The sequence below is a fragment of the Schistocerca nitens genome, chromosome 2 (assembly GCF_023898315.1).
Source record: "Schistocerca nitens isolate TAMUIC-IGC-003100 chromosome 2, iqSchNite1.1, whole genome shotgun sequence".
In the NCBI taxonomy this organism is placed as follows: domain Eukaryota; kingdom Metazoa; phylum Arthropoda; class Insecta; order Orthoptera; family Acrididae; genus Schistocerca; species Schistocerca nitens.
The window spans coordinates 997,790,338-997,818,234 of NC_064615.1; the positions used below are offsets into that span (position 1 = coordinate 997,790,338).

General features: G+C 45.3%; 1 protein-coding gene and 1 pseudogene across 1 annotated transcript in view; one reads left to right on the plus strand and one right to left on the minus strand.

Annotated features, from left to right (window-relative positions):
- Nucleotides 1-27,897, plus strand: part of LOC126237321 (uncharacterized) — a 127,612-nt gene that overhangs the window by 86,560 nt on the left and 13,155 nt on the right. Inside the window, exon 2 of the mRNA XM_049947290.1 lies at nt 24,769-24,924. Coding sequence (XP_049803247.1) covers nt 24,769-24,924 — 156 coding nt within the window. The remainder of the gene's footprint in view (nt 1-24,768; nt 24,925-27,897) is intronic.
- Nucleotides 7,998-8,115, minus strand: LOC126238081 (5S ribosomal RNA; annotated as a pseudogene).

Genomic DNA, 27,897 nt, shown 5'->3' on the forward strand with positions numbered 1-27,897 from the left:
AACCAATTAAAAGCATGATAAGTGATTTGGATCCTTGGGAATTACGCGAATTACGTAATCAATAGCTGCACCAGCGGCAACATAAACAGTTTACAAATGTACGTGGAGACAGTCTTTTGGCAAACGAAAAAGTATGGTAATATTGAAACAAAATTACGTAACGTGTTGGAAACTGCATTTGAGAAAGATGGAACACGGGGTAATAGAGGCTGGAAGAAAACCGGTTTTTGTGGAGAAATATTTCCTATTCAGGGGGTCCCAGAAATATTGCGACAAACTTCGAAGGGCTGTAGAAGGCGTATTGAGAAACAAATCTAAGAAACGTACCCGTGTTCGGAAACTTCATCCAACGATGTTACAGAGCGTGGAAGTTACAGACACCGGCAACTGCCACTAGGCCCTTCGGCAGGAAACGTGACTTTGTACGGTGAGGGACCGTAGGCGGAACGCGTCTCAATGTCCTTTATTATTCAGTACTCGACAGCGGAGAAGATGGAGCTGGACACTGCGTAGATAGGCCCTGTGTCCAATGAATGCGGTGCTCTGTTGCCCCAGTGAAAGACAGTTTCCGACACAGGTTTCCATCTGCACTTTATTTTTCTCCGGTATACCGAAAAAGATTGGAGATTATAGAGGGCTCCGAGAGAATAATACACTGTAGATGGAAACCTGTGTCACAAACTGTCATCTACCGAGACAACAGAGCGCCGCTTAAATAGGAGACATGGCCTTTCTACGCAGGAGCTAGCGCCATCTTCTCCACTGGCGATCGCGGCAATCAGTCTCGATCACTGAATAACGAACAGCATTGCGAGAAGTTCCGCCTACGGCCCGTCAGCGTACAAAGTCACATTTGCTGCCGAAGGGGTAGCCTAGTGGCAGGTGCCGGAGCCTGTAAATTTGACGCTCTGTAACGTCGTTGGATAACGATACCGGACACGGGTACCTTTCCTCGATTTGTTCCTCAGGACACCCTCTACAGTCCTTCGAAGATCGTAGGAACATTTATGGGACACCCTGTACAATTTTAATCGAACTAGTACTGTATCTTTAATGTGAGTGTCGGTTTTCTACAACGAGCTCGATACACAAAGCAACAAGCACTCGAAATATGCTTTTGTTAGTCGAAAGTGGTTCCCGAATGGATCCTCGTTTACAAGTGTTACCCCCTTTAAAAGAGTCTGCGCAAAATGTACTTCCAAATCCAACATTCATGCTTTCTTTCCTTGTTACCGGGTTCTTGACTCAATTACAATGCCTTAACCTGAATGACAACACTAATGTCCGTCCGAATAAACTCAGCTGACGACGTATTGGAAACAATGCCACTAAAATTTTGACAGGAGCGTGTGGAAATAACAACCTTAGCCCACTTACGAGGGTCGTTGAATAAGTAATGCCCCATATTTTTTTAAAAAAGCCATTAATATACATTGACAAACGTCCTTGTTGGTGAGTCACATTTAATGTTTCTTCTGTGCACCGGTGAAGTTTCGAACCGTTCTGGCAGATGGCAGAGCCGTAGTACAGAGTCAAAATGGCGTCTACAAACAACTCACGTTAGAAGCAGCATGCTGTTATTGAATTCTTGTGTGCAGAAGAAACCTTGGTGAACATCCATAATGTTTGTGTGCAGCGTATGGCGACGCTGCAGTTAATAGGAGTACAGTTCTTCGATGGGTAAAGATAGTTAGAGCCTCAGGAAATGCAGAAACAGAGCTCCATAATCAGCCACGCTCGGGACGTCCTGTCACAGCCACTGGAAATCATTGCCTCATCCACCCTGCAGTCCAGACCTGACACCCTCGGACTTCCATCTCTTTGGGCCGCTTAAAGGTTCTCTATGGGGAACACACTTTGAAGATGACGAGAGTGTCAGTCATGGAATGAAAACATGGCTACGCCAACAGGACAAGAGCTTTCACCAGCAGGGAATACGTGCTCTTCCACAACGTTGGCGTACGGCCGCAGAACAAGATGGAGACTACGTAGAAAAATATGTCACGAACAAGACATGATGCTGTATATTGTCACCAAATTCTCTTAACAACAAATATGTTCTGAGAAAAACATGTGGGGCATTACTTACTGAACGACCCTCGTATTATGACGTCACTATAGCTGAACAGGGAAAAATCGCTTAAGCTTTAATATTGTAATTGACGTTTTTAATGTACGGGTTTTAACGGGCTGTATGTGTAGATATTTCTCTTCGTGACTGAGGTCGGTGTACCGAGCAACACTACATCAGTAGTTACATCATTTGCAGACTAATGATTACAGCCATTACAAGTCGTATGTTTTTAGGTTGGTCAGTACCTCCAACTGTATGTGGCAAAGCAAGCTACACTACTCGCCTTTAAAATTGCTACACCAAGAAGAAATGCAGATGATATACGGGTATTCATTGGACAAATATATTATACTAGAACTGACTTTACATTTTCACGCAATTTGGGTGAACAGATCCAGAGAAATCAGTACCCTGAACAACCACCTCTGGCTGGATTCATCTGAGTCAAACACAGCTTGGATGGTATCTACAGGTACAGCTGCCCATGCAGCTTCAACACGATACCACAGTTGATCAAGAGTAGTGACTGGCGTATTGTGACGAGCCAGTTGCTCGGCCACCATTGACCAGACGTTTTCAATTGGTAAGAGATGTGGAGAATGTGCTGGCCAGGGCAGCAGCCGAACATTTAGTCTATCCAGAAAGGCCCGTACGGGATCTGCAACATGCGGTAGTGCATTATACTGCAGAAATGTAGGGTTTCACAGGGCTCGAATGAAGGGTAGAGCTACGGGTCGTAACACATCTGAAATGAACGTCCACAGTTCAAAGTGCCGTCAATGCGAACAAGAGGTGACCGAGACGTGTAACCAACGGCACCCCATACCATCATGCCGGGCGATACGCCAATATGGCGATGACGAATACTCGCTTCCAATGTGCGTTCACCGCCATGTCGCCAAACACGGATGCGACCATCATGATGCTGTAGACAGAACCTGGATTCATCTGAAAAAATGACGTTATGCCATTCGTGGACCCAGGTTCGTCGTTGAGTACACCATCGCAGGCGCTCCTGTCTGTGATGCAGCGTCCATGCTGCTGCAAACGTCGTCGAACTGTTCGTGCAGATGGTTGTTGTCTTGCAAACGTCCCCATCTGTTGACTCAGAGATCGAGACGTGGCTGCACGTTCCGTTACAGCCATGGGGATCAGATGCCTGTCATCTCGACTGCTAGTGATACGAGGCCGTTGGGATCCGTTGGGCGTTCCGTATTACCCTCCTGAACCCACCGATTCCACATTCTGCTAACAGTCATTGGATCTCGACCAACGCGATCAGCAATGTCGCGATACGATAAACGGCAATCGCGATAAGCTACAATCCGATCTTTATCAAAGTCGGATACGTGATGATATGCTTTTCTCCTCCTTACACGAGGCATCACAACAACGTTTCACCAGGCAACGCCGGTCAACTGCTATTTGTGTATGAGAAATCGGTTGGAAACTTCCCTCATGTCAGCACGTTGTAGGTGTCGCCACCGGCGACAACCTTGTGTGAATGCTCTGAAACGCTAATTATGTGCATATCACAGCATCTTCTTCCTGTCGGTTAAAATTCGCGTCTGTAGCACGTCATCTTCGTGGTATAGCAATTTTAATGGCCAGTAGTGTATTAATGTCCCTATGGCGGACGTCAGGTGTTAAAGTGTGGACGTTTGGACCTGTGTACGCGAAACGGTTGGTCTATACCGACAGGTGTAGTCATTTGATGGTGCAGTACGACCAGGCAGAAAACATCAGGTCGTAAACTTTGTGGGTAGAATGTTTGACACAGGCAAGAAACAACCAAGACTAATGTGTGTGCACTGCATATAAACATATGTGTACTTATACCCGTTAGACCCTGAATTTATTACAACTACACTCCTGGAAATGGAAAAAAGAACACATTGACACCGGTGTGTCAGACCCACCATACTTGCTCCGGACACTGCGAGAGGGCTGTACAAGCAATGATCACACGCACGGCACAGCGGACACACCAGGACCCGCGGTGTTGGCCGTCGAATGGCGCTAGCTGCGCAGCATTTGTGCACCGCCGCCGTCAGTGTCAGCCAGTTTGCCGTGGCATACGGAGCTCCATCGCAGTCTTTAACACTGGTAGCATGCCGCGACAGCGTGGACGTGAACCGTATGTGCAGTTGACGGACTTTGAGCGAGGGCGTATAGTAGGCATGCGGGAGGCCAGGTGGACGTACCGCCGAATTGCTCAACACGTGGGGCGTGAGGTCTCCACAGTACATCGATGTTGTCGTCTGTGGTCGGCGGAAGGTGCACGTGCCCGTCGACCTGGGACCGGACCGCAGCGACGCACGGATGCACGCCAAGACCGTAGGATCCTACGCAGTGCCATAGGGGACCGCACCGCCACTTCCCAGCAAATAAGGGACACTGTTGCTCCTGGGGTATCGGCGAGGACCATTCGCAACCGTCTCCATGAAGCTGGGCTACGGTCCCGCACACCGTTAGGCCGTCTTCCGCTCACGCCCCAACATCGTGCAGCCCGCCTCCAGTGGTGTCGCGACAGGCGTGAATGGAGGGACGAATGGAGACGTGTCGTCTTCAGCGATGAGAGTCGCTTCTGCCTTGGTGCCAATGATGGTCGTATGCGTGTTTGGCGCCGTGCAGGTGAGCGCCACAATCAGGACTGCATACGACCGAGGCACACAGGGCCAACACCCGGCATCATGGTGTGGGGAGCGATCTCCTACACTGGCCGTACACCACTGGTGATCGTCGAGGGGACACTGAATAGTGCACGGTACATCCAAACCGTCATCGAACCCATCGTTCTACCATTCCTAGACCGGCAAGGGAACTTGCTGTCCCAACAGGACAATGCACGTCCGCATGTATCCCGTGCCACCCAACGTGCTCTAGAAGGTGTAAGTCAACTACCCTGGCCAGCAAGATCTCCGGATCTGTCCCCCATTGAGCATGTTTGGGACTGGATGAAGCGTCGTCTCACGCGGTCTGCACGTCCAGCACGAACGCTGGTCCAACTGAGGCGCCAGGTGGAAATGGCATGGCAAGCCGTTCCACAGGACTACATCCAGCATCTCTACGATCGTCTCCATGGGAGAATAGCAGCCTGCATTGCTGCGAAAGGTGGATATACACTGTACTAGTGCCGACATTGTGCATGCTCTGTTGCCTGTGTCTATGTGCCTGTGGTTCTGTCAGTGTGATCATGTGATGTATCTGACCCCAGGAATGTGTCAATAAAGTTTCCCCTTCCTGGGACAATGAATTCACGGTGTCCTTATTTCAATTTCCAGGAGTGTATTTGGTCGCTACTTCCTCGCCTCGTACCTTGAGCTGAGGATCGCGCAGGGAAATGGACGTAGAGCAGGCGGACGCGTGCCGGCTAATGAAACACATCCTCTGCGCGAGGAAGCAAGTGGGTGGCTGTCTGCGGCTGGGCTAGGCCAAAGCTTGAAGCGGTGCCAGGAGCTCGGGGCCGCCTGTTGTCATGCGTGAAAATAGAGCAGCCAGCCGCTCTTGAGCCGGCGCTACACGGCGCTCCCAGGCTCGTGCAACGCGTGGGGGCGCCGAGGGACGTCGCGGCTGCAGGCGTGTGGCCGAGGTAGCTGCCCACGTCGCGCAGTTAAGGGTTTCTCGGAGAGGACAGGAGCAGATTGTGTCTGACTGACTGTGGGTCGGGATTTTTGGCTGCTGTCGTGTTGTGCGGTACTAGAGGGAGCCGTAGAGGGAAAAAGCCGTATGGAAGGAGCGACTGGAATACAGCATGGCTAAAATAAAGCTGGCCTGGAAAATGCGTTGTCCAGTCACATAAATGTGACCACCTGTCAAAAGTCTGTATAACAACCTTTTACCTCTCTCAAACGTGCAGGAAGAGAGTCAGCGAAGTTCTGGAAGGTATCGACTGGGATGTGGCGTGTGGAGGCATGCCGACTTCGGCGCCGTGGCCAACTTCACTGGGTTCTCGATTGAGGATTGTTGTGTACATAGTTTCGCGTAGTCAGCGCGTACACAGCTTTCCCACTAGAGCGCGACCCGCTAAGCACAACAGCGCAGAAGCAGCGCTCGTCCATCTCCGCACTACAAGATGGCGCTGCCATAGAGACGGACCAAATTCTGCTTCCGCCGATCCGCGTATTAATATGTAACGCAGCCAACGAGATTGCTGCTAACGTAGAACCTTTTCTCCTCGTGGATCACACTCGCGCAGTGATACATGAACGCGCGAGGTATTATACCGAGTGTACAGACCTCCGATTAGTCAGTCTGCATCAGTCTGTACCAGTCTGCATTTGTCTGCACCAGTCTGTACCAGTCTGCACCAGTCTATACCAGTCTGCATTAGTCTGTACCAGTCTGTACGAGTTCTACATTTGTCTGTACCAGTCTATAGTCAAGATTCAGTCTGCGCCTAATAAGATTACCATATTCCTGTACATAGCCATGAAGATAAATGTATAGACACTTTTGTCAACTATCAGAGATATATGTGAGAATAATATTAACGTACCAATACCAAAGGGACTTCAGATTGTCAATTGTAAATAGCTTCCAGAACCAAGTTAAGTAATTTTTATGCTTGTTATTATTATAATAAATGTGTGTGAAAATTAATCAAGTTCTGTTTAAAGTTGGTCACCGTCAATCTGCTACTCTAAGCTTGCAAGTGGCATTTCTATCGTCTGACCTAACGGCAGAAGATAAACACGCCACGATAAGACCACAAGACATATTCCTGACTCTCGCCAATTTCGTTAGAGCGACAAGTCAAATAATCTGATGGTGTGTACTGAAGGTCTTACAGTACGCACACCACAAGGATGCATTGCCGAACAGCCCGATCGAGTTGCTCTCACAGATTCTCGATTGGTTTTGAATCTGGGCAGCTTGGCTGTTGTCGTGTTCTGTGGTTTTAGAGGAAGCCGCAGAGGGGAAGACTGTAGGGGAAGATTGGGGCTGGAGCAATTCCAATAAATAATCAAGGATGTTGGGTGTAAGGGCTACTTTGAGATGAGGAGGTTGGTCGTAGTGCTGGGCTACGTCTAACCAGCCAGAGAACTGACGACTACCCTCCCCCCCCCCTCCCCTCTGCTCCCCTTCCCCCGCCAAAAAATATTTGTAAAATGAAATAGCACACTACAGTTTAATTAAATGCCCTTAAGGTTGCACCTATAATTATATTTAAATATCCATTCCTTTCTGTGTGTACTCGGAATGAGACAGACAGCCGCAGTTATTCACTGGAGAAATCTGGTGACGTTTGCCGTAACATTGTAATATTGGCGGAAATTGTGGTGAAAAAGGACCAGTATGACTCCTCTAACAAAGCTTTGTGGCGACTCCTTGATTACGTGCGATGGCGTTTAATGGTGATACAGGTATCCAATCGCGCTCGCAGCTCACTACAACTCAGAAAGGGTCAAACATGAAAAATTTTAGTCCAGCATGATACTTGGCTTTCACTTTCACACTCTGTCCTCCATTCGAACACAAGCTGCAGAGTCGTCTTGGGAGCAGTATTTTGTTTATATTGTCTATGTTATTTTTTATGGCACCACTTCTAGACAAGCCTTCGACCATCAAGTGTCAGCAGGGTTAAATCCAGCAGGAAGTATAAAATGTAAGGTCAGCTGAAAATAAAGCCATGGCACGTATGCTATTGCCGTGCACACTCAAACAGAACCGGTACTGTCTGATGTGCAGATTTGTTTCTCTTGTCAGGACCTGAATAAAGCACTCATTCTTCAGGCCAGAAGTGGCCCATCGGGACCATCCAACCGCCGTATCATCCTCACCTGGGGATGCAGATAGGAGGGGCGTGTGGTCAGCACGCTGCTCTCCCGGTCGTTATGATGGTTTTCTTTGACCGGAGCCGCTACTATTCGGTCGAGTAGCTCCTCAATTGGCATCACGAGGCTGAGTGCACCCCGAAAAATGGCAACAGAGCATGGCGGCCTAGATGGTCACCCATCCAAGTGGAGAACACGACCGACAGCGCTTAACTTCGGTGATCTGACGGGAACCGGTGTATCCACTGCGGTAAGGCCGTTGCCACCAGGACCTGGATAGCAACTTGTATATTCAGCAAGACAACGCGCCACTGAATTCGATCATCAAAGTCGTTCGACAGACTCCATGAAAATAAGGACAGTGAACCAAACCTGAAGGTTACTTTACCTGAAAATTATTGAGCTTTGTTTGGTTATTGTCTAGAGGAATGACCGTACCTTGAGTAGTAGATGAGTTTTGCTATTTTGGCAGAAAAATAACTGACGATAATCGAAGTAGAGAGGATATTCAATGAGGTGACAAAAGTCGGGGGATCTTCCTAATGTATCGGAGCTCCTTTAGCCCAATGTAGTGCAGCAACTGGACGTGGTATGGACCCAACAAGTCGATAAAAGTCCCCTTCAGAAATTTTGAGCAATATTGCCTCTATAGCCGCCCATAATTCCGGAAGTGTTACCGCTGCAGGATTTTGTGTGCAAACTAACTTCTCGATTATACCACATATCTGTTCGACGGGATTCATGTCGAGCGAACTGGATGACCAATCATTGTCCAGAATGTTCTTCAAATCAATCGTGAACAATTGTGGCCAGGTGACATGGCGCACTGTCATTCATAAAAATTCCATAATTGTTTGGGAACATGAAGTCCATGAATGGCTGCAAAACGTCTCCAAGTAGCCAAACATAACCCTTTCCAGTCAATAATCGGTTCAGTTGGACCTGAGAATCCAGTTCATTCCGTGTAAACACAGCCAAAGCCATTATGGAGCCAGCACTAGCTCGCACAATGCCTTGTTGATAACTTGGGACTATGGCATCGTGGGGTCTGCGCCACATTCATACCCTACCATCAGCTCTTACCAACTGAAATCGAGACTTAACCGACAAGGCCACAGTTTTCCAGTAGTCTAGGGTCCGACCGATATGGTGACGAGTCCAGGACATGTGCTCCAGGCGATGTTGTGCTGTTAGCAAAGGCATTCGCATCGTTCGTCTGCTGCCATAGCCCTTTAACGCCAAACTTCGCCACATGATGCGTCCGTTGCACGTCTCAAATTGATTTCTGTGGTTATTTCGCGCAGTGGCAGTGTTGCTTATCTGTTAGCAATGACAACTCTACACAAGGTCGTTAAGTGTAGGTTGTCGGCCACTGCGTTGTCCGTGGTGAGAGAGAATGCCAGAAATTTGGTACTCTCGGCACACTCTTGACATTGTGAATCTCGGAATACTGAATTCCCTAAAAATTTCCTAAATGGAATGTTCCATACGTCTAGCGCCAACTACTATTCCGCGTTCAGAGTCTGTTAATTCCCATCGTGCGACCATAATCACTTGGGACACCTTTTCAAATGAATAACCTGACAAGGGGAGGCCGCCAATTGTGAAATTCAGATTCGATTCATATTGCGCATAATAAAAGCTCATAGCCAGAGGTGTAATGTGGCAAAGCACCAAGATGCACTTCTCAGCCGTTGTCGAGAAAATCGACAGTTAAAAGAAACCGTTGAGGTGAAATACTCTCTACGATTTTTAATACAGCGTCGTGGCGCAGCGGTAAGCGCTCGGGTTCGTAATCCGAAGGTCGCCGGATCGAATCTCGCGCCATGCAGCTTTGTTTTTAGTATTTGTTATTATACTCCTGGAAATTGAAATAAGAACACCGTGAATTCATTGTCCCAGGAAGGGGAAACTTTATTGACACATTCCTGGGGTCAGATACATCACATGATCACACTGACAGAACCACAGGCACATAGACACAGGCAACAGAGCATGCACAATGTCGGCACTAGTACAGTGTACATCCACCTTTCGCAGCAATGCAGGCTGCTATTCTCCCATGGAGACGATCGTAGAGATGCTGGATGTAGTCCTGTGGAACGGCTTGCCATGCCATTTCCACCTGGCGCCTCAGTTGGACCAGCGTTCGTGCTGGACGTGCAGACCGCGTGAGACGACGCTTCATCCAGTCCCAAACATGCTCAATGGGGGACAGATCCGGAGATCTTGCTGGCCAGGGTACTTGACTTACACCTTCTAGAGCACGTTGGGTGGCACGGGATACATGCGGACGTGCATTGTCCTGTTGGGACAGCAAGTTCCCTTGCCGGTCTAGGAATGGTAGAACGATGGGTTCGATGACGGTTTGGATGTACTGTGCACTATTCAGTGTCCCCTCGACGATCACCAGTGGTGTACGGCCAGTGTAGGAGATCGCTCCCCACACCATGATGCCGGGTGTTGGCCCTGTGTGCCTCGGTCGTATGCAGTCCTGATTGTGGCGCTCACATGCACGGCGCCAAACACGCATACGACCATCATTGGCACCAAGGCAGAAGCGACTCTCATCGCTGAAGACGACACGTTTCCATTCGTCCCTCCATTCACGCCTGTCGCGACACCACTGGAGGCGGGCTGCACGATGTTGGGGCGTGAGCGGAAGACGGCCTAACGGTGTGCGGGACCGTAGCCCAGCTTCATGGAGACGGTTGCGAATGGTCCTCGCCGATACCCCAGGAGCAACAGTGTCCCTAATTTGCTGGGAAGTGACGGTGCGGTCCCCTACGGCACTGCGTAGGATCCTACGGTCTTGGCGTGCATCCGTGCGTCGCTGCGGTCCGGTCCCAGGTCGACGGGCACGTGCACCTTCCGCCGACCACTGGCGACAACATCGATGTACTGTGGAGACCTCACGCCCCACGTGTTGAGCAATTCGGCGGTACGTCCGCCCGGCCTCCCGCATGCCCACTATACGCCCTCGCTCAAAGTCCGTCAACTGCACATACGGTTCACGTCCACGCTGTCGCGGCATGCTACCAGTGTTAAAGACTGCGATGGAGCTCCGTATGCCACGGCAAACCGGCTGACACTGACGGCGGCGGTGCACAAATGCTGCGCAGCTAGCGCCATTCGACGGCCAACACCGCGGTTCCTGGTGTGTCCGCTGTGCCGTGCGTGTGATCATTGCTTGTACAGCCCTCTCGCAGTGTCCGGAGCAAGTATGGTGGGTCTGACACACCGGTGTCAATGTGTTCTTTTTTCCATTTCCAGGAGTATATATATATATATATATATATATATATATATATATATATATATATATATATATATATATATATATAAAAAATTCCCGGCAATCAGTTGCAACAATTATGCATATAATAAGTTGTTGAAAGTCGTTTGTCGTGGAAAAACTGGCGACTTCGAACATGATTATGTTTTCTGCAAAGTTGTATTTCACAAATGTTATTAATTGTCTTCATAATGTTTACACGTGTAGTTAACGGAAGACGTAGAAACGATATTCCGAAACGAATACGTATAGTGTAAGTGAAACGTTCGAATTAGAGACCCCATGATATACATATATATATATATTTGAATTACAAAAAACAAATACTAAAAAAAAAAAGTTGCATGGCGCGAGATTCGATCCGGCGACCTTTGACTTACGAACCCAAGCACTTACCGCTGCGCCACGACGCTATAGGGAGTTATACATCGTAGAGAGTATTTCACCGCAACGGTTTCAATTAACTGTCGATTTTCTCGACAACGGCTGAGAAGTGCATCTGGGTGCTTTGCCACATTACACCTCTGGCTATGAGCTTTTATTATGCGCAGTATGAATCGAATCTGAATTTCACAATTGGCGGCCTCCCCTTGTGAGTACAAATGACAGCTTCGCGAACGCACTGCCCTTTTGTATCTTGTGTGCGCGACACCACCGCCACCTGTATGTGTGCATATCGCTATCCTATGACGTCTGTCACCCCAGTGCGAAACGCATACTGCCAATAACAAGAAAAGCGTTTCTGAAAAAGAGGAATTTGTTAGCGTTGAATACAAATTTAAGTGTTAGGAAGTCTTCCCTAGAGGTATTTGTCTGGAAAGTAGCCTTCCGCAGAAGTGAAACGTGGGCGCTAATGCTGAATTTTAGGTATATTAAGATAGCTAATCTACATCTACATCTACATGATTACTATGCAATTCACATTTAAGTGCTTAGCAGAGGATGCATAGAACCACAATCATACTATCTCTCTACCATTCCACTCCCGAACAGCGCGCGGGAAAAACGAACACCTACACCTTATTGTTCGAGCTCTGATTTCTCTTTATTTTATTTTGTTGATCATTCCTACCTATGTAGCTTGGGCTCAACAAAATATTTTCGATTTCGGAAGAGAAAGTTAGTGACTGAAATTTCGTAAATAGATGTCGCCGCGACGAAAAACGTCTTTGCTTTAATGAGTTCCATCCCAACTCGCGTGTCATATCTGCCACACTCTCTCCCCTATTACGTGATAATTCAAAACGAGCTGCCCTTTTTTGCACCCTTTCGATGTCCTCCGTCAATCCCACCTGGTAAGGATCCCACACCGCGCAGCAATATTCTAACAGAGGACGAACGAGTGTAGTGTAAGCTGTCTCTTTAGTGAACTTGTTGCATCTTCTAAGTGTCCTGCCAATGAAACGCAACCTTTGGCTCGCCTTCCCCACAATATTATCTATGTGGTCTTTCCAACTGAAGTTGTTCGTAATTTTAACACCCAGGTACTTACAAGGGAAACTCCCCATCTCACCCCCCTCAGATTCAGTTATAAGTTGGCACAGTGGATAGGCCTTGAAAAACTGAACACAGATCAATCGAGAAAACAGGAAGAAGTTTTGTGGAACTATGAAAAAATAAGCAAAATATACAAACTGAGTAGTCCATGCGCATCATAAGCAACATCAAGGAGAAGGTCAGCTGAGGAGCGCCGTGGTCCCGTGGTTAGCGTGAGCAGCTGCGGAACGAGAGGTCCTTGGTTCAAGTCTCCCCTCGAATGAAAAGTTTACTTTCTTTATTTTCGCAAAGTTATTATCTGTCCGTTCGTTCATTGACGTCTCTGTTCACTGTAATAACTTTAGTGTCTGTATTTTGCGACCGCACCGCTAAACCGTGCGATTAGTAGACGAAAGGACGTGCCTCTCCAATGGCAACCGAAAACATTTGATCGCAAGGTCATAGGTCAACCGATTCCTCCACAGGACAACACGTCTGATATATTCGATACGACACTGGTGACGGCATGTGCGTCACAGGAATATGTTGTCGACCCACCTAACTTGTACACTTGGCGAATGGGTAGAAAGGTTCTTCTACCTTGCCCGATTTAGGTTTTCTTTTGGTTGTGATAATCACTCCCAAACAAGTGATCGCATCGGACGGACGAACGGACAGATAATAATTGTCTGAAAATAAAAACTTAAAATTTTCTCTGGAGGGAAGACTTGAACCAAGGACATAGCGTTCCGCAGCTGCTCACCCTAACCACGGAACCACGGCGCTCCTCAGCTCACATTCTCCTTGATGTTGCCTATGTTGCGCATTGACTACTCAGTTTGTATATTTTGCTTATTTTTTTCATACTTCCACACAATTTCTTCCTCGTTCTCGATTGATCTGTGTTCAGTTTTTCAATGCATATCCACTGTGCCAACTTATAACTAAATCTGAGGGGGGTGCGATGGGGAGGTTCCCTTGTTAGTTGAATTGACAGCCTTGAGAATTGTACTGTTTATCGAGTAATCGAATTCCAACGGATTTCTTTTGGAACTCATGTGGATCACCTCACACTTTTCGTTATTTAGCGTCAACTGCCACCTGCAGGTACAGAATATAATTGGTTAGAATTATGGCACAATTTAACTGAAAGAAGGGACAGACTGACACGACACCCTGAGTTTTCAAGGAAACGTCAAACTGATAATAGAGGAGAATGTGGAGAGGGAGGCCAAGGCTTGTTTACAGTAAGCAGTTTAAAATGGATGTAGATCGCAGTAGCTAGGCTATTCAGAGATGAAGTGGCTTGCACAGGGTAGACCAACGATACAGCGAACCCATCTTGAGACTGAAGACCACAACAACAACATTCCGTCAAAGTCGTTCGATAGACCCTCCGAAAAGCCTACTGACCCATGCCCTGAACTCATTTTGGTCAGACTCTAGAGTAATGAATTGGCGGTAACTTATAATTCAATTGTCGTCGTCGTGACCAGGGCAAATAACAGAAATGTCTCCTATTGTTCGTCTATGTTAAGAAGTCAAGCGAAGCCTAGTAATTTCTTTCTAGACTCTGCGACCTCGGCGGTTTGCCATGAATCTCAACACTTGGAAAAAAAGCAAAAGCCAGTCGCGCTAAAGCCATACCGGCACGAACTGTGTCAGAAATACTGCGTCGTTATTTCGAGTGGCTGAGGGCAGGATGCACGAATAGGCACAGCCGCAACACACGGTGGGCAGGAGCGATGCGGCTCGAAGCCACAACAAAGACCGCGGCACGCTCGCCTGTAAACGTGCGTCCCACCTCCTCAAGGCCGAAGCGCTTGGCAGGCTTCTTGCGCAGTACACTGCCGCGATTACGATTACTCACATCACGAGGGCGCGCAAGGGCCAGAGAAGAGCCATCAGTTGCTCCGAACTCGCCAGGGAAAAGACCACGCATCTAGCATTTTGGTGAGACCCGACCTCAGCAGAAACTATTTCCAGTGATGAATCGTGTCAGCGCCCTTGTTGGGCAGTTGTTTTATGTTGTGATGCTTCTGCGTAGCTCACTCTGGAAGTTAATTTATGTGGTGATAGATTTGTTACGTCATTCAACTCCATAAATTTACATCTACATCTACATCCATACTCCGCAGAGGGTACTTTGAGTACCTCTATCGGTTCTCCCATCTATTCCAGTCTCGTATTGTTCGTGGAAAGAAAGATTGTCTGTATGCCTCTGTGTGGGCTCTAATCTCTCTGATTTTATCCTTACGATCTCTTCGCGAGATGTACGTAGGAGGGAGCAATATACTACTTGACTCCTCGGTGAAGGTATGTTCTCGAAACTTCAACAAAAGCCCGTAGCGTCTCTCCTGCAAAGTCTTCCACTGGAGTTTATCTATCATCTCCGTAACGCTGTCGCGATTACTAAATGACCCTGTAACGAAGCGCGCTGCTCTCCGTTGGGTCTTCTCTATCTCTTCTATCAACCTATCTGGTACGGATCCCACACTGGTGAGCAATACTCAGGCAGTAGGCGAACAAGTGTACTGTAACCTACTTCCTTTGTTTTCGGATTGCATTTCCTTAGGATTCTTCCAATGAATCTCAGTCTGGCATCTGCTTTACCGACGATCAACTTTATATGATCATTCAATTTTAAATCGCTCCTAATGTATACTCCCAGATAATTATGGAATTAACTGCTTCCAGTTGCTGACCTGCTATATTGTAGCTAAATGATAAAGGATCTTTCTTTCTATGTATTCGCAGCACATTACACTTGTCTACATTGAGATTCAATTGCCATTCCCTGCACCATGCGTCAATTCGTTGCAGATCCTCCTGCATTTCAGTACTATTTTCCATTGTTACAACCTCTCCATTTACCACAGCATCATCCGTAAAAAGCCTCAGTGAACTTCCGATGTTATCCTCAAGGTCATTTATGTGTATTGTGAATAGCAACGGTCCTACGACACTCCCCTGCGACACACTTGAAATCACTCTTACTTCGGAAGACTTCTCTCCATTGAGAATGACGTGCTGCGTTTCATTTATTAATTACAAACAATTCGCGCTTGAGTGCGGCATTTATAGTTAATAAATGATAAGATTACATGTTCCAGGTGCAGTAATTTTAACCCTTTCACTATCTAGTTTTCAGAGCGAAGGACATTCATGTATGGTTATTTTAATTAATGCTGTAATCAGAATTATGAAAAAATATTTCTCGCCTTTTCGACTTCCATTGTGGGGAGGGGTGTGACGTACATCATTATTGATAAATACGTCTGGGCTTTCAAAGGACGACAATGTGAAAACTACACGCTATTCAGAAAATACAGACGTATTAGTGGATGGAGTATCTCTCCAGGTTTGGAACTCACATTACAGGTCCTCAATAGGGCAACGTTTGAGACGTACAAATATCACTACATTCACGTAATTCATTGACATGAATTATTTGGGAAGGTGCAACAACAGACTGCTTTTCAAATCTGTTCATTGTATTCACTATCTGCCGGTGCCAACTAATTCATTTTGATCGCCCGTTATACATGCTCTGATGTGCCAGCCTTTAGTACAAGTATGCCGCGGCAATTATTATGAATCGAAACCTGACGATATACTCTAGCCACTGATATGGTCATTTTTCTGAGTATTTTGTAGATATCACACAGTTGTCTAATGAAACCCTCTACATGCTTATGAATTACTCTGTCTCACTGGTAATTTGACGAGGAACCTACATGTCCAGTGATAATGACATGAATGATCATACTGTATTTTCATTTATGATACATATTGTCAGAAAAGCGCTTGGATTGTATTTATGATTACAAGTATTTGAAAATCTGGTGTATTATTCTGAATGGGAAGCTCTTTATCAATATTTCCAAATTCAAGTGTCTCATGTGACAGTTTTGCCTGCTTACTCGTGACACACTGTGAAACAGTTTTTGCATAAAGCAAGCTGACACGTGACATGCAAGTTCATCGCTCTATTTTCCACCGACTGGGATAGCACAGTGGTTAGCCCACTGACCTTGCATCTGGAAGGACGACGGTTCGAAACTGCATCTGGCCATCTTAATTTAGGTTTTCCATGATTTCCCTAAATTGCTTAAGAACCAATGCCGGGATGGTTCCTTTGAAAGTGCAGAGCCGCTTTCCTTCACCGTTCTTTCCTAATCTGTCCGTCTCCAGTGACCTCGTTGTCGACAGGATGTTAAGCACTAAACCCCTCCTTCTCATCCCTTATAGTTTGCTTCATTCTCTTAGCACATCCTGCACTCTTTACTCTTGTTTCAGCTTCAGTTGGTAGATGGTCGCCAACATTCACCAAGGATTTGTACACAGCTTCTCTCTTTCTGTTGACAATCGTTTTCTTCCCCAATGCTATTATTTGCTCTGCAAGTGGGATAAGAAAATCAGTCATGAGCATTTTTGTGGCATTACAGCTAGCGATCAAAGGGTTAACGATGAAACTTGAAGACAGCAGAAACTACAGGTGAAATACGTAGTTACAAGAATTCTGCGAACAGTTAACAGGCTTCACTTTGGCACTGGGCCATTCATACATAGCAATGACATGTAGCATATTCTCACTCGATCTCTGATAACCTATTGTGGGGCACATACAACCCTATAGTAGTGAAAGGGTTAAATAGAACATGTTACAATTGCTTTTAGTGTCACAATATTTATGTTATTCTGGACCATAGCTGAACTGATTGAAGGTACCCAGTACAGTACTTAAAAATCTGCCCAATTTATTTATGATTAGCTCTCGGTCACTTTCCTGGGTGTTACTTTGAGGCAAACATACTGTTGACGGCCGATATACGAGTACTATGGAAGTGCAACAACGTATATTTGACAAACCGCCTATTGGCTTCTGTCTCGGGTTCTTCGGCCGACGTTCATCTAATGATTTTTCTGACGTGTACACAGCGTGTATCGAAAACCGACACACACGGACCGATACCTGCACGAACTGTCAAACCACCACCCGAGCCAGAAAAGAGGCATGATTAGTATGCTCGTAACGAGATCAGGACGAATATGTGAGCTGCAACACCTCAAACTAGAAATGCAACACCTGGAAACTGCCCTGAGGAGCAATGGGTACTCCACAAATTATATTAGAAGTGTAACAGAGCCAAACACTCGGCGAAGTAAGGAACCAGAAAAAGAAATGTCGGGTACGGCCTTTGTGCCATACATTCCCAGAGTGACGGACAGAATCGGCCGTATAATGCGCAAACATGGCGTAAAGACGATTTTCAAACCGACAAGGAAGATCAAAGAGTGTCTTAGATCGGCGACGGAGAAAAGAGACCCACTTGCAATGTCGGGAATATACCGTATACCATGCACATGCGGAAAAGTTTATGTCGGAATGACTGGACGATCCATCAACACCAGGATCAAAGAGCATAAGCGACATTGCAGGTTGGGGCAGGTGGAGAAATCGGCCGTGGCAGAGCACGCACTGAATGAGACCGACCACGTAATAAAATTCGCCGACACGGAAGTTCTGGCTGTAGAGAAGCATTATCACACGCGCTTGTTCAGAGAAGCTGTAGAAATACAAAAACACGCGAACAGTTTGAACAAGAAAGAGGAAAGCCTTAAGGTAAACGGATCCTGGCTTCCCGTACTGCAGCGAACGACCGTCGCAGGTAGCAAGAGGAGAACCGCACCGGAAATGACCGCGGAGAAGCCCTCGGACACTGGTGCGCCAGGTACATATAGTCTGCGCCCGCGAGCTCGGCTCCAGTTCACCACCGGCAATGGAGGGTGAAGCTTTGACAATGCCAGCCACTCGTGCTGGCGAAACGTCAGAAAAATCATTAGATGAACGTCGGCCGAAGAACCCGAGACAGAAGCCAATAGGCGGTTTGTCAACAAGTGGCCACGAAAGCCTTAACAATTTTGTAACGTATATTTGATTACCAGGTAGTGTGTGGCCAGTAAAATGGCACTGTGACATTCATAGTGTTGCATAAAGGCGATAGAAACATTTCCACGTGATTGTTGCGTGCCTGCAGCTGTGGTTCTGGCTGGATGTAACCTCTGGCCACAGCCGTAATGATTCCCACTGTTCATCGCTTACACCCTGAACACCCTCATTGCCACCATTCTGGCAAACGTTGAAGTGCCTCCCAATGATAATTCAACGCTAGGAGGATTTGCTCTACAAAGATTCTGCAAAATTTGCTACAGACATGTCGCTGCATCTGATTTCCCCGTTGAGATTCTTTGTCTTACTAATCGAATTATTTGTTAGCAACGTTCAATTCTTCTGTGAAAAGTTGTCTTTTCTCATGCTAAACGAAACGCACACTGGCGTTTTAAAATCATTCCGTAGTTGCATAATGTTATCTGCAAAACTCCGGGTCCTACTGAGTAGTAAATCTTGCTGGGACATTTCGGCTGGCGCCTCCATTATTATCGCTGACGACGCAGACCAACAACACACTTGGTGCCTGTCCTGTCCAGACCACGCAGACACTACAGCAGTGCCTACTGTCGCCTTGAGTGTCTCCTGTTTCCAGGGAGCTTGAGATCACCTCGTACAGGAACACCACCATTTTTTCTCCAACTTCCTTGTCAAGAAAATAAGCCCACTATTAACGGAGATTACAAAAGACACCAGAGTAAACATTAGCTTAGGAAGATAGTAAAATTTATGTTTATAAGGGACACGACGAGCTTAAAATAATGGTATAGTTAATGGGGTGGACACAGCTGTACAGAAATAGACACTTACAAGTATTAAATGCCCTAATCAGTCTCGAAGACTGTTCCAAGAGTATACTCAGGCTTGGTAAAATGACTCCTGAAAAATATTTCGTTCATCTTGAGATAGCAACCAGACCTACATAATCTGCACTCGTGGCGAGTGATGTACGCTGGGTTCCCTGCCTTAAGGGGCATTAAATATTTTCCGGGCCAGTTTCATTTCGCTCACTCTGAAGAGATGAAAGTGACAATCGAAAGACGAAAAGCCACAAAGTAAAGCGTTACAGATAGCTATGAATGAACATACAATCAAAATGTAGGTCGTAATGAAGTAAATAAAAAAATTTGTTCTATAATTCCAAAGTAAGTGAATCACGATTTATTCATTAGTCATCTACGTCGAATACCTTTGGTAAAACATGTGGGGTATATGGAAACAACGAATTACAAGCCTTCTGAGGTAACCATATTGCAAATTTTTAAGCGTAGGAGGCACGTAGGTAAACGCATATTCCCTATGCGTTTTGCAGCATATTTCATTTAAGCAAGGCAAACACCTGCTTTATGATGCAGATCTTTGAAACTACAATGTGTACCGAATTCTAACAGCGAACTTTATGTTTAAAACCCAACATCTTAGATAGTAGATTTTGCCTCCTGTGTTGTCCAAACGCTCTTGAAACACGTTCGCTACTTATGAATTGAGGTGGATACCATTCGGACTTAAGTTCGCAGTGATCTCCGTAATTCAACTCTGACGAATGCCCTCAGCAAATCCAGGGGAAATTACTTTCCACACCCTTGTGTTCATTCAAAACAACATCAATATCGATTGGACACTACAATCAAACACTTCTTTTGTTTCTTATGAGCGCATAGGAAGAAGGCAATGTCTCCAACCATAAATTTCAGTAAGCTGAAACTTAGGCTAAGGAATGGTATTGTCGGAAATCGAATAGCAACCCACGTCTTCGAACAAACTATTGCGTCTTAGCGCGGGCTTGCGTCGTTCACTTAGTTTATTCTTTCCTTATTTAGAAAGCTAAAGAAGCATAATTCCTCTGAGTCAAAAGTGGGGCCATAAAAAGAACGTAAAATGTTCTTAAAGACACGTGTCGTAAAACTGCGGAATAAGCCTTTCAACTACAGACGAAATATGCGGCAGAACGCTTTTGAGGAAGATGTAAAAATACGCTGTTTTCGAGGAAAGGACATCATTTTTATTTATCCCACCAGCAGAGTACGAACGACAAAACACACACACACGCGCTGCGTTTCTTTTACTAGTACTTACATGGCAGGTGTGATACTCGATACATGGACCACATGTTGCATGTGCCCCAACCCCCAGAAACTGGAGTATAGAGTTTTTATTCATACATGGGATGGATAACTCTCAAATTTCTCGAATATAACAAGTTTTTGTGTCACCTCTAAAATTTAGTTAGTGTGGCGTGACATATCTTGATACTGATTAACTCATTTATATTAAAATGGCGATTTGCAGAGTTTGCCCTCCTTTCCACACCACCTGTTATAATTTCTGCGAACGCCCTTGGCCTGGGAGCTCAATACTTACGAGAATCGGGAGGCTGGTGTTACTTGTTGATAAAGCCACTGCGAAGTTCCCCATGACGTCATCTACCACCCTAGATGTTTGTCACAAAGACTTTGAAGCAAAGAGAGCAGATATGAATGGGGAACCTTTCGAGAAACATACGGGCTGCAAATTGGGTAATCCAGATAATCTAGCGTGCCGCTGTTGTAAGCATCTATGGAAAGAGATTGACGGAGGAACCATGAGTAGGCCTGTGCTCATAATGTTTTTATTCATTGGTGTAGCTGTGTGAACTTGTTTATGGCTTTGACATTTAACTGTTGTCCGAGATATATCCACTGATGCGCTATACAATGAGTACTCAAAACTTCTTTATGTGATGTCAAGAATCCCAACTAAATCGTACAACCATGATTATTGATACAATGGATCTCTGTGTTTTTCCAGTACTTTTGACGCCAAAGAAGCGTCATTATTTGACATGTTGATCACATTTGTCGAACTGATGGTAATTCAGGAACGACAGTAGTAAAAAAAGGGCGATTTTAAGAATTCTTTTCCGAATCATTTAGGTGCTCTGAAGTGCTGCTTGTATAGAATAATGAAATATGTTTTATGAATGGTAGTCGGACAATTAGGAGGGGCTCGTAACGCTTAGTGACACGTTTTGATAAGTAATAAAATAGATATAACATGCAATAATACATATTTTCGGACTAGTATAGGAATTGTAAAAATCTAATATTTGATTCTGATTTGTTTGAGGTTTGATTCTGAAGGGTACAGCTACTTCTTACGCATTAAAAGAATATGTCTTTAATATTGTGTTGTGTTTGATTTTCCATATACACTGTTTTTAAATTCATTTTGGATTTACATTAAGAAGGTATTTTCTAGCATTTAAAATTTTAAGTTTCCCTCGTAAATACATGCCAACGCTACAGACAAACAGAACCTTATTATTTTGTGCAGATGATTACCCACGATGCGGAAATATTTGCAAAAAAGGTCAAATTTATGACCCACTAAGAGCTGCTGATGGTATAATCCATCAATTTCCAGGTTCGAGAACCGGTCATCACGAGATACCACAACATTATTTATATCTGCCTGTATGTAAACGTTCTTATTGTGGTGTCAAAAAAATAAAATGAGAAAACCTTTCTGCATCACTGAAACCAGGGCCAATAGTAAAATATATTAATATTAATACAGCATCAACAAAATGAAAACACCAAAAAGCGGCACTGTAACTGCTGTCAATAGTACCAGTAAAATGCATTGATGTTAGCCTGACACAGGACGGTTTTTATCTTATTTTTTGACGCCACTGGTATGTAAATAATTTCGTGGTGTTTGAAGAACGTCACGATTACCGCCAAGAGTTGCTGATAAAATGCCTTTATTAACAACCAGTTTCGGTCCCCGGACTATCATCGGCTTCATAAAAGCATTTATAACATCATCTTAGTCGGTGTACACTGAAATAACAAAAGTGATGGGATACCTCCTAATATCGTGTCGGACCTCCTTATGCCCGGCGCTGTGCAGTAGCTCGACGTGGCATGGACTCAACTAGTCGTTGGAAGTCCCCTGCAGAAATACTGAACCACCCTGCCTCTACAGCCGTCCATAATTGTGAAAGTGTTGCCGGCGCACGATTTTATGCACGAACTGACCTCTCGATTATGTCCCATAAATGATCGATGGGATTCATGTTGGCCGATCTGGGTGGCCAAATGATTCTGTCGAATTGTCCAGAATGCTCTACAAACCAACTGCGAACAATCGTGGCCCTGTGACATGGCGCATTGTTATCCTTAAACATTCCATCGTTGTGTGAAAACACGAAGTCCATGAGGATCTGCAGATGGTCTCCAAGTCTCCAATCAACGATCGGCTTAGTTTGACCAGAGGACCCATCCCACTCCACGTAAACACAGAGGGCACCATTATGTAGCCACCACTAGCATACACAGTGACTTGTTGACAACTTGAGTGACTGTAGGAGGATACAAGATGACTTGGACAGGATTTGTGATTGGTGTAAAGAATGGCAGCTAACTCTGAATATAGATAAATGTAAATTAATGCAGATGAATAGGAAAAATAATCCCGTAATGTTTGAATACTCCATTGGTAGTGTAGCGCTTGACACAGTCACGTCAATTAAATATTTGGGCGTAACACTGCAGAGCGATATGAAGTGGGAGAAGCATGTAATGGCAGTTGTGGGGAAGGTGGATAGTCGTCTTCGGTTCATTGGTACAATTTTGGGAAGATGTGGTTCATCTGTAAAGGAGACCGCTTATAAAACACTAATACGACCTATTCTCGAGTACTGCTCGAGCGTTTGGGATCCCTATCAGGTCGGATTGAGGGAGGACATAGAAGCAGTTCAGAGGCGGGCTGCTGGATTTGTTACTGGTAGGTTTGATCATCACGCGAGTGTTACGGAAATGCTTCAGGAACTCGGGTGGGAGTCTCTGGAGGAAAGGAGGCGTTCTTTTCGTGAATCGCTACTGAGAAAATTTAGAGAACCAGCATTTGAGGCTGACTGCAGTACAATTCTACTGCCGCCAACTTATACTTCGCTGAAAGACCACAAAGATAAGATAAGAGAGATTAGGGCTCGTACAGAGGCATATAGGCAGTCATTTTTGCCTCGTTCTGTTTGGGAGTGGAACAGGGAGAGAAGATGCTAGTTGTGGTACGAGGTACCCTCCTCCACGCACCGTATGGTGGATTGCGGAGTGTGTATGTAGATGTAGATGTATATAACTTGAGTCCATGGCTTCGTGAGATTTGCGCCACTCTCGAACCCTATCATCAGCTCTTACCAGCTGGAATTGGGGCTCATCCGACCAGGCCACGGTTCGGCAGTCGTCTCTGGTCCAACCGAAATGGTCACGAGCCCAGGAGAGGGCGCTACAAGCGATGCCGTGTTGTTCGTCTGCTGCCACATCCCATTACAGCCAACTTTCGCACACTGTTCTAACGAATACATTCGTCGTATGTCCCACATTTATTTCTGTGGTTATTTCACGCAGTGTTGCTTGTTTGTTACCACTGACAACTTAACGCAAACGCCGCTGCTCTCGGTCGTTGTCCAGGGTGAGGGGTAATGCCTGAAATTTGGTATTCTCGGTAGACTTTTTTCACTGTGGATCTAGAGACACTAAACTCCCTAACGAATTCCGAAATGGAATGTCCCATGCATCTAGCTCCAACTACCACTCAGCGATCAAAGTCTGTTAATTCTCGTCGTGTGACCATAATCACGTTGGAAACACCTTCACATGAATCGCCTGAATACAAATGACAGCTCCGCCAATCCACTGCCTTTTCATGCCTCGTGCACACGGGACTACTGCCATCTGTATATGTGCATGTCCCATGACTTTTGGCACCTTAGTGTAAAATCATTGGCGTCAGATTGTAACGAATTCATGATTCTATTCTCTGAAGCCAATGGTTTTATGTAACCTAATATGGTCCTATAAACGCTTTTAAGAACCTGATGACGGTCCGTGGGCCGAAACTGGTTGCTAAAAAAAGACATTTTATCAGGAGCTCTTGAGGTTCTCCAAATATTTACGGGCTGTGGGACACAAACTTCTGAAAATTTTATGGTATCTGATGATGACGATGATGACTGGCTGTTTAAACAGGTAGTTAATAAATGTTTGTGGCATATGTATATTCCTGGGAAACCATGGTAACTGCAGAATAATTATATCTGTTTTTTTTTTCCCCTTGGCAACAATGAACACAATGTACGCCACAGCGAAGTATCGCGGCCAGCGTGAACGTAACGTATAGCTGACCAGTGTTGTTTTCCTGTACTTTGCAGACACGCTGCGGTGCTACACGTGCTCGACGGTGGCAAACAAGAACTGCGGCGACCCGTTCAACAAGTCGTACGTGCCGATGACCGACTGCCAGAGCGTCGGCGTTACAGGGACTCAGCCCAAGGAGATCCCCGTCTGCAAGAAGGTCAAGCAGAGAGGTACGTGTGCGTCCGACCCCCGTCCTAATACAGAGTGGATAAAATAAAACTGGCCGGGTACGTATTTCATGCGCCTTAATGTAGGCAACACAACATCAACCTCATCTGGGGTGGATGTTATAAATTAGGTATCAATATCAACAGTGTAAGAAATGACAGATCGCTACTTACCGTAAAGAAGAAACTTCAAGTTGCTGACGGGCACGATTAAAAGACTTTCACGTACAGTTTTCGGCCACAGCCTTCGTCAGTGAAGAGAGATACACACAACAGTCACACACACACACACAAGCAAATACACCTTACTCACACACGACCCTCAACTTCAGCATCTCGGGCCCCACTCGACGTGTCTTCTTTACGGTACATAGCAATCTGTCTTTTCCTACATTGCTAACATTGCTACCGGCAGTTTCCGTAGTTTCTACGTTAGCTTGCCTATCACATGGCGCATGAAATTTCTTTCCGGACCAGTTATATTCTACACGCCATGTAAGTGCACACTTTCCACAATGCTGTGGGAAGTTTTGTAATTGTAGATCCGACACACGTCGCTGTCCTTACTCCATCGCTGTACTACTTTCCCAAAAAATTTTTCCAGTCTATTGAAAATATCATTCCTCTGCTTCAGTCTTGGCAATTTGTAATATAGAATGCATTTCATTAAATTAAAAATGCTTTTATTCTAATTGTTTCAGTGGCGGTCATAATTTACCCTTCTCACTTGCTTTGCTTACCAGACCTACATGTAGGTATTCAGTGTGCCCATTCTTTGTCGTCATTTCTCGTATCTTCTACCCCGCTGCAGGCCTACGCCAAGATTCTGTTGCGTCCCCTCTATGTACGGATGACCTTGCATATGCGCCGGTTTTTTGTTAAATGTTGTACTTTATTTCCTCAAATCGTTTGTTAACTTATTGAACTGTGAGTTCTTGATGAAACAATGTATGTTGTATTAATTGAAAGTAACGCTTTTCTAGCCTTGTTTCACAAATTTCATTATAACTGTAAGACGTAAGCTTTGTGTTATAAGCCCCTTTTCTGGCACACAACTGATTCTAAAGACGCGAATCAGGCGAGCTAAGACAAACACGTCAACTTTATAATCTATTTTGACTTAAACTAAACATATTAACGAAACACACAGATATTTTATCGCACATTCCCATTTCAAGTACTGAAAATGATGTCTGGAATTTGACCTCGTCTGCTACGCTGATATGGGAGAACTTTGCCCCTGAAATTCGCAATGATTGTTTGACAAGACTCCACTTGCATTTCACCAACAAGACGTCGGATTTCCTGCTTTAACTCGCGGATGATTCAAGATACCCGGAAAGAAAAAAAATCGCAAGGGTTTAAGTCACAAGACTTTGTGACCATTGTTGGCCACAACAAAGCGAAGTAGGCGAGCCGGAAAACGCTCAACTCAGTGTGACAGTCTGCTGAAACCAAAATTCCCGAAGTTCATTCCAGTGAAATGAGGCCACAAAAAACGTTATAATCGCACGGTATGAGTTTCCACTAACCGTAACAGCTTGTCCCGTCTTATCTTCAAAAATAATAAGGGGCGATGGTGCCACCTACCCAAAAGCGAGGCCGGACCGTCATTCACTGTAGATACAATTCCGTCTCTTGAACCATGCAATGGTTTTGTTACCCCCAGACATAGCAGTTCTGCTTATTCACAAAATACATTTAAGTGGAAGTGCACATCGTCACTTTAATGTTCATTGTTGAACCTGTTTCATTGAACTTCACGGTAAGCCTGCAGACTTCATTGTGCCCTAGAATAGCTCGAAGATGTCCCACTGTTGCTGCATAATTTTGTCCGCTCTGATAAAATATTTTCACTAGTAACACAGGCTGTGCAATAGTAAATTGCTCCATGGTTAGTCACACAGTGAAAAAATCGAAGAAATTCGCACTGAAACAACAATCGGAATAATTATGGAAATCGAAATGATAAACAACATTGTAGGCAACCGACAAACAAAAATATATCACGCGAATCAAAACAGGCGCGCTTTTTGAAGGATCCTTTATGACGTTCACACTGCCGCTATGCCTAAACCAACTTCTCTTGTCCACCTTCTCCATTGAGTGAGCAATGCTGATTCTCTAAACGTCCACTCAACCATGCAGAAATCGTAATGGTCCCCCCCCCCCCCCCCAGCTTCACTGCAGTCACTTAATTCATTGTGCAAGCAGTGATTTCTTAAAATAAAACTTTTCAAAATTTGCAAAAAAGTTACACAGGTTCATTCAGCTGTCCGTGCTGATAACTTTTATGCAACCCACAATGTCTTCAAAAACCACACGCAAGCTTTTAATATTGTCTCGAGCACTTTGCACAAACTGTTAGTCCTACATAAAAAATGAACAGGACCTTTTTGTAGCAAATTTAATTTAATTAAATTTTGTGCTGGGATATGTTTTCGCTAGAGGCCGTAGTTTTCGAATTATTCAAGAAAGTTACCTTTAAACACTTTTTCTTTAACAAATCGAAAACGGTGGCCTTTAGCAAAAATCTATCCCAGTACAAGATTTAGCTACATTAAATTTCTGCAGGGCAAACAGTTCGCGCGTAGCGAGCGAGAGAATACATAATTGTGAAAATCTCACACGTGGTTTTTGAGGTTGTTGCGGGTTGCTTGAATCGTATCAGCAGGGGCAACTGAATCATAGCGTGTACCAGTCGTACCAGGGATTCTACCTCTATGTTTTCTACTTAACCATGTATGATCGTCCTGTTCAACAAACTAAATACTAAAATACCTCAGTGTAAAAATCGATCATAAAATAATATGGAAACACGAATGATTACTGCATAAGAGACTACGGCTAATTACTGGCCGAACATGTTGACTGCATCTCTCCATTGCCCTTGTCAATTACAGACCACCGATATGAGCAGTCCTTCGCCTGGATTACTGATGTCCCCAAAATTGTATCACTCCCTCCATGTATTCG